The sequence below is a fragment of the Mustela putorius genome, unplaced genomic scaffold (assembly GCF_011764305.1).
Source record: "Mustela putorius furo isolate JIRA1106 unplaced genomic scaffold, ASM1176430v1.1 tig00000198_pilon_pilon_pilon, whole genome shotgun sequence".
Lineage (NCBI taxonomy): Eukaryota > Metazoa > Chordata > Mammalia > Carnivora > Mustelidae > Mustela > Mustela putorius.
Window position 1 is genome coordinate 3,538,852 of NW_025421311.1, and position 15,134 is coordinate 3,553,985.

At 40.1% G+C, this 15,134-nt stretch overlaps 1 protein-coding gene across 8 annotated transcripts in view; it reads left to right on the top strand.

The window, feature by feature from the left end:
* Positions 1–15,134, top strand: part of GRIA4 (glutamate ionotropic receptor AMPA type subunit 4) — a 378,736-nt gene that overhangs the window by 322,588 nt on the left and 41,014 nt on the right. For all 8 annotated transcript variants that reach the window (XR_006605952.1, XR_006605953.1, XM_004764438.3 and 5 more), the window contains exons 11-13: positions 1,025–1,231; positions 7,082–7,452; positions 9,454–9,652. Coding sequence is in view for 6 of the 8 variants with exons in the window: in XM_004764438.3 (XP_004764495.1) it covers positions 1,025–1,231; positions 7,082–7,452; positions 9,454–9,652 (777 nt within the window). In the remaining 2 variants the exon portion in view is untranslated. The remainder of the gene's footprint in view (positions 1–1,024; positions 1,232–7,081; positions 7,453–9,453; positions 9,653–15,134) is intronic.

Consider the following 15,134-nt stretch of genomic DNA (forward strand, 5'->3'; position numbering starts at 1 on the left):
GCCACTCCTTTGTCTGCGAATCTGAGGTGTGACCAGCAGGTCTATCTTGCATGTTTTCACCAGACCTATCTTTTGGTGGCTTTAGGCTCCATTTATAAAATCAGGGGCTTGCTTGCTAATGTGTCTCTTAGTTCATGGCCTTTAAATGGTTTGGTTTAGGGGTGCGTGTGTGCATGTGTGTGTATATGTGTGTGCTTTAACTAAAAACTGTCTAGTTATTGTTAGCCACAAGTAAGTCTGTAAATTTTATAAGGATTTTCACAGTAATTCTTCATCCTATTTTCTATCTTTCTTACTTCAAAAACTAAACAGGAATATCACTTGAAGTGTGTGACTATCACAATTGGGGGGATTATTAGCTTTCTTTGAAGACATATTTTATAATAGATAAAACTTCATTAACCACAACCCTCATTAAAGCCAAAAATACTGGACAGTTTTAGGAAAGCCACTTTAAGGCAAATAAGTATGTAAAATGTTTTAAATAATGAGTTTATTTCTTCATTGAACCTTGCTAGTGCCTGCTCTGAAAAGGGCATCCAGCGAAATGCTAGAGAGCAGAGAAAAATCATTGAGCTCCTTTGCTAAAGGAGATTGTAGTTCAATATGAATAAAAAAGATGCAGAATATGGAGACCTGTGACCTTGAATAGCTACTAGTTGGTCTCTAATTTCATGAGCTATTTTTAGAAATAACTAATTTCATTGCCAAAGATGATAGGCTTATCCTTCCCTTGACAGTTACTAATACCTACTTTTCATGTCGTCGTCACTGTACTCGGTATGTAACAGTCACTGGGTAGAAAACTGTTTTAAAGGTTTCCCTTTTAGTACCCAACATAAAGCAACTGAATATACTCCTTAGTGTATTTATAAATTCATCTGTTTTATTATTGATTTCTAGCCACACAAAATCAGTGTGTATATTAAATATAATCTTGTCAAATTCTGCAGCTGAAAAGTTACATAAAGATTTTTGAATGTTTTGTAATTTCTCCTTTACAGTTCTACTTCTCTCATTATAGGAATCCCCATATGTTATGTACAAGAAAAATCACGAAATGTTTGAAGGAAATGACAAGTATGAAGGATACTGTGTAGATTTGGCATCTGAAATTGCAAAACATATTGGTATCAAGTATAAAATTGCCATTGTCCCTGATGGAAAGTACGGAGCAAGGGATGCAGACACAAAAATCTGGAATGGGATGGTAGGCGAACTTGTTTATGGGGTAAGCAAATCAATTTATTGAAGGATTTACTTGTATAAACCTGAAAGTTTTTATCACCTGGGCATATATCCATTTCTTAAGACCTGTTAACTTTTTTTTTTTTTTTTAACAAATTTGCGGTTACATTCAAAGAGGCATATATGAAGTTCAGATGTTTCTCTAATTCATTATGGTGCAATTCCCAAATAATGAGAGAAGCTAACACCTCATAATTTCAAAATCAGGAAAGATAAAAATTTGGGATATGATGTCCTATCTTTTTTAAAAATTGACTTCAGTGTCTGTGATGATAATTCTCGAAAACCTAATGCTGCTCTACCATAGCCATGTTGTTTTTAAGAACTGCAAAACAAAAATAAATAAATAAATAATAAATAAAAATTAAAAATAAAATTAAAAAAAAAAAGAACTGCAAAACAAATCTACTATGAATGTTACTTGATAATGGAAGGAGCATATTTTCCCCAACAGCATAAAGGTGGACATTATTGTAACTAGTTACTTATGTCCCTGTTGATTGGGGTTACTGGTAGATTTCATTTACATAATTGATAAAGCAATCATTAAGCTACTTTAGCATCTCTAAAATATTCAGCAATAATATGAGATTCTTAGAGTTCCGCTGAACACGGTAAGTTTAAACTTTATGCAATGCCATAATTTTCTGAGGCGTAGCCAAATGCAATTCCGTATTCCAAAGGCATTCCATAGCAGGCCTCACACGCATACATGTCAAACCCTTCCGTTTACCGGATGCTGAATATACACATTTATAGCCAAGAGCAAATTCAATGTAGACATTCCTGCCTGAATGAGAGCAAGATCGTTTTCGTCAGCAATCCCTGCGAAGTATCAAAATGAAACCGGCAGTTACCAAATGCTGGTAACGCGCTGTAGTTCCAGAACCCAGAAGCCAAACCCAGAGCTTACAGTAAGCTGTAGTCATCGAATAATCGATAAGTCATACACACCTGAAGTGTATTTGGAGGTGTCCTGTAAGCCAATCCGTAGTTCACAGATTCCACCTTCAAAGCACACTCTCTGAGTCATCCTCCTCATATGACCTCTTTGAAATCATTACATGAGAGTCCTCCTTCCCTAAAAGTGAAAAAGGATGGAATGATGGAGAGCATAACTGGAGTCTGGAGAGAGGCTCCCTTTCCAAGCCTGAACTACAAGTGGATAGTTTCCCGATTCTGTATCCTGCATTTCAGACCCCAAAGCCACATACTTTCTCCAGCCAGTCTGATACAGTAGCTATAACCTCAGCAGAAGAGGAAATCGTTTGGCATTAAAGAACAATCATTTCGTTTTATATCCATTTAAAAAGAACTGACTAGTTCGTTGTCCTAAGTGAAGAAAAATTTTGCAGTTTTAAAAAAATCAAGAAGTGTTTTATCACAGTGCTCACAAACGGTTTGATAGTGAGATTTAAGTTCCAAAAAAAAGGATTCCTAAACCATGTGTCCCTTGGTAATATTTTAAATTTTTGGTAATACTTTTAGTTTTTGAGACAGTAAGTAGATTTTTTTTTTTTTTTAGATTTTATTTATTTATTTGACACGGAGAGTGAGCACAAGGGAGGGCGGGGGAGCAGCAGGCAGACAGGTTGAAGCAAGGCCCCTGCTGATCAGGGGGGACCCTGGGATCATGACCTGAGCTGAAGGCAGCCACTTAACTGACTGAGCCACCCAGGCGCCCCGACTATATATAGATTATAAATGTAAACATTATTCAACTTGTAACTAAAGTAATTAGTTGTGAACTAAACTTGTGAACTAAAGTAATTTATTTCCTTCAGAAAACACTATTGGGTATTTCATCTCCAAAAATCCTTCTTGAATTACCAGTTAGTCATGTATGGTGTGACTAACCTGAGTAACTTCCTACAGCAGTTATTATATCTCTCTCCTCCGGAGTCCATGCCCATTGGGCAGCCCAACCTCACCCCTTTGCAAGGGCTCTGACCACATTGTTTAAGTAACGGAAACAAGTGCTATTCAGAGATTGGCATCATCAACCAAGAGTTACAGCCATAGCACCTGTCATAGTAACACAGAGTCCCAAGGTCAAGCAGTTCTCAGAAAAGATAGCAGAGTGCTTATTAATACGCAGCGTATTCAGTCCTCAGTTCATTTGCGAGGGGTCAGATTCTCTCATTTCTGTCACTTGACGTTTTCCCAAAAGGAACCTTCCATGACTCAATACTTTGTGCAGATTTGGTGCTTTTCATCCTGGTGTCTGTCAAGTCTGCACTTCTTAATGTTTGTGCTTTCTTACTGCTAATCCGTAGAACAAATGCCCAGTGTCCAGGGCCCAAGGGAAAGCTCCATCCATTCTCTCCTATCCAACAAAGCCCATTAGAAAGTAAAATTATTTACTTTGAACCTGTTATTATTACTGCTTCTTTATTCTTCACACACTTTGTTACTGGCATTGTTAGGAGTAAGTGTTCTGGGACACACGCATGGCCTCAGCACGCCAGCTGGTGGTGGCCCCAGAGCACAGGACCACGCTCCTCCCCACCCCCAGCTGCTCATGTCCTTCCTGCCTGTGGCCACCGTGCACCAAGTCCAAGTCCTGTCGCCGTGTTCTGTGCGCATTCTGCTGGCCCCTGCCATACTCGTGTGCATGGATTTTAATCCAGGGAAGTATTTCCCCACGCACCTTCCGGGTCCTGCGAGCACCAGCGTTCCCTGTGGTCTGGGTCACAGCGCAGGCTCCTGAGCCTCGCTCCGGTCTTGAGAACCCAAATGTTAGTCAGCTCTTGCAGGAGATACTCGACCCCCGGGAGTCGCTGAGAGATCGTGGAACCAGACCCATGATGTAACATCTCCAGTCTGAGCAGAGAAAGCCCAGGTGTATCTTCTCTGTTTCACTGGCCTCTTTCAAAACACGACTTTCAGACTTCAAAAGTGTCCCCTTCGACCTTCCCATCACCACCCTGATCCAGCATTCACTTTCCCTCACCCCTTGTTCCCCAAGCGGGAGGCACCTCCATTTCTCTCCATGTTGCTTTCGTTTATCGGTGGTAACTCGTGTCAATACAACTTTGCCTAAGAACACAACACCAAGCAGCTTAGTTCACAAAAGGTGGCATTTCCCATCAGCGACAGTTTGCCTTACTCATTTGTGCTGCGACAGTGGACCAACATCACGTACGATACCAACTAAAGCTGAAAGCAGTTCTGAGTACAAGAATAAAATTTGTTTGATTGAGACTCATCATATGAGAAGAATTTTTCTGAGCATGAAACCGAAGGCTGAAAACAGAAAAAAAGATAGTCCCATATAGCTACAACAAAATTAAATATTCCTATATTGCAGTGGAGTACTGTGAACTGAGTTACGTAAACAAAACCATTACTGAATAGGGCGAATATTTGCAACATGTATGGAAAATAAAAATTTATTTCTGGAATATATTTAAAAGCACTTACAGGGTGCCTGGGTGGCTCAGTGGGTTAGGCTGCTGCCTTCGGCTCAGGTCATGATCTCGGGGTCCTGGGATCGAGTCCCGCATCGGGCTCTCTGCTCAGCAGGGAGCTTGCTTCTTCCTCTCTCTCTGCCTGCCTCTCTGCCTACTTGTGATCTCTCTCTGTCAAATAAATAAATAAAATCTTAAAAAAAAAATAAAAAAATTAAAAAAAATAAAAGCATTTACAAATTAGTAAGTAAAAAGTGAATATACCATATGGAAAATAGGGGCAGAGTATGACAAGCTGTGGCATAGGGAAAAATGGCTATTTGTTTTATAAAATAAATGTTTTATAAAAATAAATTCAGATTACTGCAAAGAGATCTAGCTGGCCGTGGAGCAATTGGCAAAGATGGATGAGAATAAAGGTACATGTGGCTGGCCGGCATTCCTAGTGGCAAGTGCTCTCCACACTTGCTCTCCACACAGCAAGTGCTGATGATGGTAGAAATTTGCATGATCTTCCCGGAGAAAAGTTGCACAAAACGTATCGTGGCCATTGCAAGGATTGTTCCCATTTAGACCAGAGAATCCCCTTTCTAGAAATTCATCTTAAATGGTTACGGAATATACCGGGGCTTGTCTTCAAAGATGTTAACATCATCGAAGTTGGAAATTGTGTAAACCTGGAAACAGCATAAGCCTCTCCTAAAATAATAAGTAGGTTGAGCACATTGTGATATTTTCCCATGATCAAATACTTGCAATCTTTGATTCTTAGTATGTATGATAAGACGAAAAGGAGTTCATCATAACTTTCTGAGTAAAGAAATTGCAAACAGTATTACCCCGTTTCAGAATAGAGAAGTACGATTGCTCAAATCACGTCCAGCAGGCCTCTCTGAAGAACGAGCAGGAGCAGGTGAAGGGAACGGAGGTCATTCTGTTTCTACATCTCATTATTCTGTAGCCAGTTAGATCACTTGTCTAATGGAAATTATGTAAATAATAAAATGGCAAAAATGATAACCTCCCAGCGGTGAGTCTGACTTTCATAAATGTGGGCGTTCATGAGGTAAGCTAAGTTCATTCCCCTAGAGGACTCTCAGAACTAGTGCTCAGCCCCACAATGGGCAGCCTCGTTGCTGCTGTACCCTCCCCGCACTAGCCACCGCAGTGCCCTGGGATGGAGCTGCCGGCTGGCCTGTGAGCCAGTGACCTGAGGGTCTCTAGGAATTCCTGGAGATGTCAGCCTCTCCAGGAGCATGCCTGGCCGTGTTTCCGATTCCCCTTTACTGCCAGATATGTTCTTTTCAAAATGAACAATCAAATAACCTTTTTGTACCTGCAGATCACTTAACAGTTTACAGTGTTTTCACGACCCTTTATTCCATTCACTTTTGGAGATGGCGTGATTGATGGAAGACACGCGAGCCCCGATCAAGACGGGCCGTGATGTGTACACCTGAGTCTCAGCTCCATCATCTAGAAAACAGTGATAAACGGGATTAGCGTAGTGTTAAATGAGAGGCCGTTTAAAGTACTTAGCTCAGAGCCAGATATATAGTCCCTCAGTAAATGCTCACTAGGATTTTATTAAATTGTCCAAAAGAGAGAATCACAGTGATGCAATGAGGCAAACACAAAAGTGTCCTCACTGGGGAGACATGGAAAATGGGCTTGGAAAAATGGCCGAGTCACAGAACAAAAACAGAAACTGGTGTCTTACAGATCATAAGAGCTGAGAATTGAATCCACTGTTTTCCGAACGCTGAAATTCAGAGTATAAAATCAAAGTATGTGGCTAGGGAGAAATAAATGCCAATTTTCAGATTTTTGTGTGTGCTCTGGATTGGAAAATGTCCTCAAACAGCAGGTGTCTTCCATGCTACAAACACAGACTGTAGGGTAGGTTTTCCTACAACTGGAAAGGAATAAAAAAGGGCTGTTTGAAATTTGCATTCATAATATTAAGGACGGCCAAGTAATGAGTCAGTGGCACCATTCCAAATGAAACAGAAAACACTGCAACATAATGGCCATTCCGGCCAAGAAATTGAGAAATCCAGCCATATGGGAAGTCCGGTCAGGCTCATCCTCTGGCCCGGCCCATGTGCTTAAAGACGAAGACAGTTATCTGAGTTCAAGTACATTTTTGCTTCTATCCACTCTTTCCCTGCGTCTCTTCCTCTCATCTAATCACCAGCACCAATAAAAATATTTCATGCACTTGCACAGGGTATATTCTCTTGGGAAAACAATCTACCGTTCACCCTCAGTTTATCGCCGTTCATACTCAGCTAGCTGCTGGCCTTCCCCTTCAGAATGTAGAGTGGATGCATAACTCGTTAATTTTGAGTGGATCGGCCCCGTGCCAGCCACTTCATGGAGTGCATTAACCTGTGTGTTTTCATGTGTCTCTTCTCTTCTAGAAAGCAGAGATTGCTATTGCCCCTCTGACTATCACTTTGGTCCGAGAGGAGGTCATTGACTTCTCTAAGCCCTTCATGAGTTTGGGCATATCCATCATGATCAAGAAGCCTCAGAAATCTAAACCGGGAGTGTTTTCCTTCTTGGACCCTCTGGCCTATGAGATCTGGATGTGTATAGTGTTTGCCTACATTGGTGTCAGTGTGGTCTTATTCCTAGTCAGCAGGTTTAGTCCGTATGAATGGCACACAGAAGAGCCAGAGGATGGAAAGGAAGGGCCCAGCGACCAGCCTCCCAATGAGTTCGGCATCTTCAACAGCCTCTGGTTTTCCCTGGGCGCCTTCATGCAGCAAGGATGTGACATTTCACCCAGGTTAGTTTGAAAACGCTTCGCTTCCTCCCTGCGCCGTCATTCTCGGTGTTGCGCAGGCTGTCTCCGCACATTGTTCTCCTGGGGGAGGGGAGAAAGGTGCAATTCCCAAATTAATCTGAGTGCCACCGGGGCCAGTTTTTCCAAGTTAGCACCAGATGTGGACACATCATACAGATGAACTTTCCCAGCGGAGAAGTAACATATGCAACCGCTCCGCAGTCTCCAAAATCACATAGTGTTAGTATGGCCTTCAGTGGTCTGACAGGTGGAAATGAAAATCTGAATTGTCAGACTAAGATTTCATTTTCATTTTGTCTCCTTTTCAAAATCAGAATTTTTCGTTACTCTTGCTGTTGTTTCCTTTTTATAAAAGTTAATTTTGACCTCAGTTTACACCCCACATACCTTATGGGGGATTTCTGCTGTAGACTTTACCTGACGCCTGAGTCAGTATATTAGGTACCAAATATCTGTTGTTCTGTGTAACAGAACATGAACTAAGTAAGCTTAGTTAGTGGGCAAACTCAGCAATGTCAAGACGGTGTTAGTTTAATAGACATGTTTTTCAATATCTGTGGAGTCATGCTCACTTTGGATGCCACTAAGACCTTTTCAGTCATTTTCCAGAAATGCAGCCAGTCTCCTATTGCAAGAAAAATACCAACCTTCTCCCACAGAAAAAATAACTGCAAGTAGGAGAAGGCTATGAACTGAACTTAAATATGTGACTTAGATTAGCAACGCAAATATACAGATTTTTTTAAAGAAATGTGTGCCTTCTCAAAAAGAGACATTTTAGGCACAATGCAGTTGTGTTCCTTAAGGTCCCAGAAAACTCTAAATGTGTTTAAATTCCAATAACATAGAAAACTGAGTCAGTAACTCTTAATTAATCAAATGAAGAGAAAGCAAAAGCAAGTCATGGGATAGTTTTGAAAACCAGGATGAAGCAGGTGCTAAGTTAAAACTGTCAGGTGCTACTTAATAATAATGGTTAAGAAGGGAGAATTTGAAAGTTAAAAATGTCATGGAAAATAGGAAATTTTTTTCTTACATTAAAAAAAAAGTTTAAAAACAATTTGTCCTAGTAATTTTGAAGTCTGATGGTCCCAGGGAGTGAAATCAATGATAAAATTACCTGGATTTTTTATTCATTCCATCCTCACTGTTCCTCTGCACGCACCTTACCCACACATCCCTGATACCAGGGAAAGGATGTGGAAAGAACTTTTTTTTTTGAGGTTTAGTGTCTGTTTTTTAATGGCATCCCCCAGTGCACTGAGAAGTCACACGCTGTGCTCTCGTGTTGGCAATGGCAGAGAGAACCTGTTTAGGGCAGAAAGTAAAGATGTGTTTGGAGATAGCCCATCCTCAGCTCAGATCAGAAATGAAATATCAAACAGACAAAACAATCCCCAGCGTGGTCACTCTGAGACCAGTCTGAGTCCTCATCTGGTCCAACCCCGTTCGGGGTGTCCCACCTGCCCTGGCAGGGCTCCGTCTGAAAGCCATTGCAAGTCCTCTCGGAAGGACATCTGTATGAAATCTGAGACCTTGCCCGCTGGTAACACGCACTGCTGTTTCATGTACCACAAAGAGATCAGTGATGCTGCCGATGAAGCCACACGAGTGTGTTTATCTCATCACCTGTAGGCTACACCCCAATTCCAGAGATGCTAAAACGTAAAGTGGGGCGGATATATCAGTGAATTTCAGTAAGTGTTCCTTTCCTGTACCTGGGGGAAAGGCATTAAGTTCCACGCTTCTGGAAACACACAATAAAAAGGGAACATCTTCCATATTTTCAGTGGCATTCATATCCTCGAGGTAGCGTGCCCAGCTCAGATTGTACAGAAAGATAGAATCATTCTGGAGTAGACAGAAGATAAAACTGTAATTGCCATCGTGGTTTTAAACGTACCCTGTGAATTTATGATATTTCTTTTCTTTTTCTTTGTTGGTTAGAGAAAGGAAAATGTGCATTCTCTTATCCATGTTTAGATCCCTCTCAGGTCGAATTGTTGGAGGTGTTTGGTGGTTCTTTACGCTCATCATTATATCATCTTACACCGCTAACCTCGCCGCTTTCCTGACGGTTGAACGAATGGTCTCCCCCATAGAAAGTGCAGAAGATCTGGCCAAACAAACAGAAATTGCCTATGGAACCCTGGATTCAGGGTCAACAAAAGAATTCTTCAGAGTAAGTTAAGGGAAAAACTAACCATGAAATGTTCATAATTTTGAAACTCAGGCAGTTTCTGCCAACCATTATATTATGGGCTCTAGCTGTTTGTACGTTTTGCAAATTTAATAGTAATGCTATATTTAATGCTAATACTTCTACTTGGGAATTATAATCACTTCAGTTTGTAAAAGTTAATTGATTTATTCACATTGCAATAGAGACCCCGGGGAAAAGTAACAACAAAAAGGTAATTAAGACAACTTTAGAGTGTAACTTATCCAGAAGGTTCCAGTTTTGATAATGCTGTGATGATACTGCGTCTGGGAAGATTATAATTTAGATATGCTTGGGGGTTAAGGGCATAACAATGAAAGCAAGGGTTTTTTGTTTTGTCTCAAGAATACATTTAACTTGCCACATTTGAAACCCAAAACCTTAATTGAAGCTTATACTTCCTTCTGTGAGGTAGAGTCTGTAATCTGTTCCGTAACAATGGATTTCAAAGCACAACATTTGCTTTCTCACAGAGTAATGGTAATAGAACTGTTAAGTTCTGGACACCTTCGCAAGATATTATGTGTGCTGATTTCTCTGCTTTTATACAGATAGAAGTGTTCAATCTGTTATCATTTCATATATGGATGCAGGTTACCGGGGGTTTAAAAGTTTCTGGGTTATAGTTCTTTGTTTCACTGTGAGGATGAATTTTTGATTGGTGAAACTCTTTTACTCTGCTTGTACTTAAATCCAGAGATATGCACTTGATAATGTCTGGTCAGAGATAAGGATTCATTTTGTGACTTCAGAACCATAACATTAAAAGACAGTCAGAGTGACAATTTCACAAATATTTACCCAAGTAATAATGAGGTTATTTTACATTTAATTTCAATTGCTTACAGGTTAGATGTTTACTAATTTAGGAGACAGGAATTTTATTTCCCTGTTTTCTAAGCTTTCATGTAAAACTAATGACAGCCCTTTGAAGTAAGTGGGCGCTTAAAACCCAGTACTGGGAGAGCACATTGTCATTCAAATGTATATGCTTATCATCTTCCCACTCAGCTATGAAAAAAACAACAAAACACCCTACTCTTTAAGCCAGCCTTTAACTGTCATGTACTTGAAGTTCATAAGAGATTTCTCTTTTTTAAGAGGATCTAACTACATGTGTTTACATAATACTGAATTAAGAACAAACCAATCAAAAGTTTTGTCAAACCCATCATTGGACATTGTTTACAAAAGAAACCAGGCAGCGAACCATGTCCTTGTCAACAATTTAGAGAGAGCCTTGCTAGTAGATATAATGAAACATTTAGGATAATTACAAATATTTGCGGATTTTTCTAGAACTGTAAGTAATGCTCATGACAATGGATAAACTTAACTCACCAGATTTTTAAAACTTACTGAGTGCATCCCAGTCTTTAAAGCTTCCTGATAGAAGTATACTGCTCTAACACATTTTAGCACAATTACAGTACCTTGCCAGAAATCTGTAAATTTCTGACTCCTTCCACCCAAAACTAGGTAAGTAAAATTCAGTAACTTTGCCTAGAAACCATTATGCCTAGGCATCAAAATGGAATACACTTGCATTTTACCGAGCAGTGGTGACAGAATTTCATGTAAGTAAGGTAAATATTTGCAGGTCCATCATTCTGCCTTGAGTGATAAAGGGAGAAAGAAATGTCATGTTGATGCCCTGAAAAAAAAAAATCAGAAATAACTCACTGTACAGCTCTTTGGCATCGAGCACACAGAAAATGTTTATTTCTAATCTTTATAGAGTTTTTAAAAAGTGTTCCAAATTCTAAAATCTGGTGAGGGAGATAAGAGACCATATTGATAAGAAGTAGAGGATGAAGGGGAGCTGCTTGCTGGATTTACAGAGCCTTTCCTGCGGGCCACGCCCATCACCATGGCCTGTTCTCTCTGCCCCCCCTCCACACCCCCAAAATGGCAGCTTTAAAATGGGAAGATTTTTTTATAAGGTATTTATTGTTGCAGAACGGTCTGAACCCTAATGGGACAAGAAAATAATTTTCCCTGGCAGCACCCTTTCAGGAAGGCATAACCGTGGGTTCTCTGATAAAAATCTAATTCACTCCCTCCCCTCCCACAGATGATGGCCTGGTTTAAATAAACCATTTTGTCTGACAGGTGGAGGCAGTGGAATGTGAAGGGTGTTTTTGTACCTGTCAGAACTGTTTTCTCATAGGAACACAGTAATGGTACATCTATCAGCTCCATTAAACTGCCTCAGGCAGTGACCCGTACCTATGCTTCCAAAAAATGTTGCAGTCACACATCGGCTGGAGAAGGAACTAGGCCGTTGGGGGAGGGGGGGACTAATCCGAATGCAACTGTTGCCTTGGTTTTGGCCCCCTTATGAAACTTGGTGTGTTCTGTGTTCTGTGTTCTGTACACCTTGCGGAGCATGAACTTGGAGGCGTTGAAGGGCGGTCCGGACCTGTCCCTGATGGCACTCTTGCTGGTGAGGTGTTCAGACGTTACTGTGCACCTGAGGCTCACGCACTGAAGGGCCCCGCAGCTCCGACTTCATACCGCGGCTGCTGTGGTCATCCGTCACTCCACCGGGGGCATAAATGAGGTGGATGACTATCTCAGGGCTTAGAAGATTATCAAATACTGCAAACCATGGCCTTGCTGCCTAAGCTGCTGGAAGCGGGGACCTGGCAACAATGTTAATGTTAACTAGAATGCCTGACATTTGTACCTGTTTTCTATTAAAAAATGGAAAGGCGGGAATACTTAATTTTTGAGCAGTTTAAAGGACAGCACATTTTTAAAAGTCCAAGAGTTATTTTCAGTAATAGAATAGTGCTTTAAGTCAGCAAGTTTCCTATGTTGAACTTCACAAAAAGGAAAGAAATAATTCTGAGATTATTTTTCTAATATCAAAAAAATGATGACTTTTGTATCATCTTGGCTTATGACTTCCAGCGTATTTACTCCCCCAGCCTGATCTTTAAAAAGATAATTACAGCTGAAGATTTTAGGGACTTAGAATCCCATTATCACTGTGTTTGGGAGTTTTCTGGGACTGCAGAAATTCCCTGTTAGCCTGTCTCATCAAATTTACAAAGCTTTGCTTGCCCTCGCTCCTTAACACTCACCTCTTGTGGTCACAAATAAGGCACGGGAATATTATTTCCAGTTCTTCCCTACTTGAATGCCCCAGTACTCCCTTCCCCAAGTGAATGTGACCTTATCTCTGTCATGCACCTTGAAATCAGAATCAGAATTTCTAAACATTCGTAGAGTGACAGTGTGATTTTTTTCCCCCCGAAGGAGTTGCTTTATTTCTCTCTTTTCCACCGGGTGCTGTATCTTTACAATTCCTTTTATACATAAGGTTTTGCTAAGTGTGGCCCAACTACACTGTGGATTCCTCTTTCTTCTGAACTTTAAGGGAATTAATTCAACTTCTTTTGCATTTCTGGTAAATATATATAATTCAATATATATAAACAAATGCAACAGTAATTTCCTTCACATTAGTATTATACAAATGGACTTCTAAAAAGTATCAGTGGCCTAAAGGTACTTTATTCCTTTGAAAAGGAGTAATTAAATTATCTTCCTAATTACCAACCCCTAAAAATACTTTTTCCACCCTGCTGTGTTAGTTTTGTTTAGTGGTTCCAATTCCTTTAAGTAACATGCTAAACAGTAACTGGAAAATTGCCAGATAACTACCGGACTCTCATATTCTTCAAAAATTTCAAAAAATTTTCCATTCAAATAATATGTTTTATTTCTTCTGTTTTCAATATAGTATACATGACAAAGTGTGCGATGTTTGTGCAATGCTGTATCTTTTTAGGTAAAAGTCTTAAGTTATCAGTATATTTTGAAGAGTGATTATACACCAAAAGGACATTGTTGACCAACATTTGTCTTAATAGAAATAATCAGAATAAGTGTGAAGGACATCTGTATCTGGTGATTGAGACAGTTTATGATTTTCAGAGTTTGGAACTCATTGTAAAATGGCAGAGTTCATTCTCTGAAGAGGATTGTGTTATTGAAGATGGACTGATTGGGGCCCGGCGACATGGCCTCCCTAGTGGATCCCACAGCTGCGGGTGCTGAGTCCTTATGCTTCTCTGTCCTAGACGCACATAGAATCTTTGCGATTTCATTTAGTAGTTGGTATGCAGTTTCCTAACATAAGTATTTCTATAACTAGAGTTAACCCATCATTATATACGCACACACGCGCACATAACCCACAAGCTCTATATCATGGCAGTATTTTTAAGTGTTAATAACATGAAGACATTCATAGGACAATAAAGGATGTCTATTTTCCATCATGATATTTACCAGCATTTGAATATACAGTAACATTGAATATCTGGGTTTTTTAATAGTGTCCAAGTATGCAAATCTCTTACTGTTACATAGGATGTTGATTACGAAGTTTCCATCTTTGAAACCAAAATTTTAAATCCAACATTTATCAGTTTCTTTCTTGGTTAAACGAATCATTTGATTTTGCCTCAAAACATGTCTTCTTAAGTTTGCTATTCAGGAGATTTGTTGATTATTGAAGATCCACCTCTTACTGGACTCTATATTCTGGTAAACAAAGGAGGGTCCATATAAAATGCATATTCGTGCTACTTGAGATTTTCCCTCATGCTTAAATGTAAGTCTGAATGAAATGTCCGCTAATTTTTATTTGGATCGAGATGCAAAATCTTAGCATTATGTTATTGAACAGATGCCCTTGCACCACAGAAGTCTGTGTACCATTGTATAATCGGACATCAGACAGGGGGCAGGTTTCTTGACCTCATTAAATACATGCCTGGGGACATTTGAGTTCATTTAGATGTATTTTCACCTTTAAAATGTCTGTATGGATGAAAAAATCGAACAGGAATTCAGAGACCAGCGGAAGGTTCTAGGTAAATTAAATAGTGGGACTAAAGTAGATGGAGCCCAAATAGACAGAACTAAATAGATTCCTTGGTTGAGGTCAAGGTATTAGAAAGACTAACTCTCCAAAATATATCCTAGGAAAACAAGAATCTCCATTCTTTCTTTTCAGCTTTTCTAACTTTTTACTTGGAAAAAACTTATTCTTGAAGTATCGGTGACATAGGATGTCAGATTAGTCTCAGGTGTGGGGTATAGTGATGCGTCACTTTCATCTATCGCCTGGGGCTCCTGACCATAAGTGTGCTCACTCTCTGTGCCCCCGCCCCGCATTGTCAGGCCCTTCCTGACCCTGGTCCCTGGGTGGCACTTGTCATCTCCATGGCATTTATTGTATAACTGTGGAGGAGTAATCACTTCTCTTTAAAGTCAGTGGATATTCTGTTTGGAGATTTTATGAGAAAAAGCCCTCGGCTGTCTGTTGGATCCAGCGTTTGCCTCTTGGGTTATGGACGTTTGGGTTTGAAGCCCACTATGTCTGGTCCTCGGTACGTGCTCAGCTGCTGGCTTGATCTGACCATCT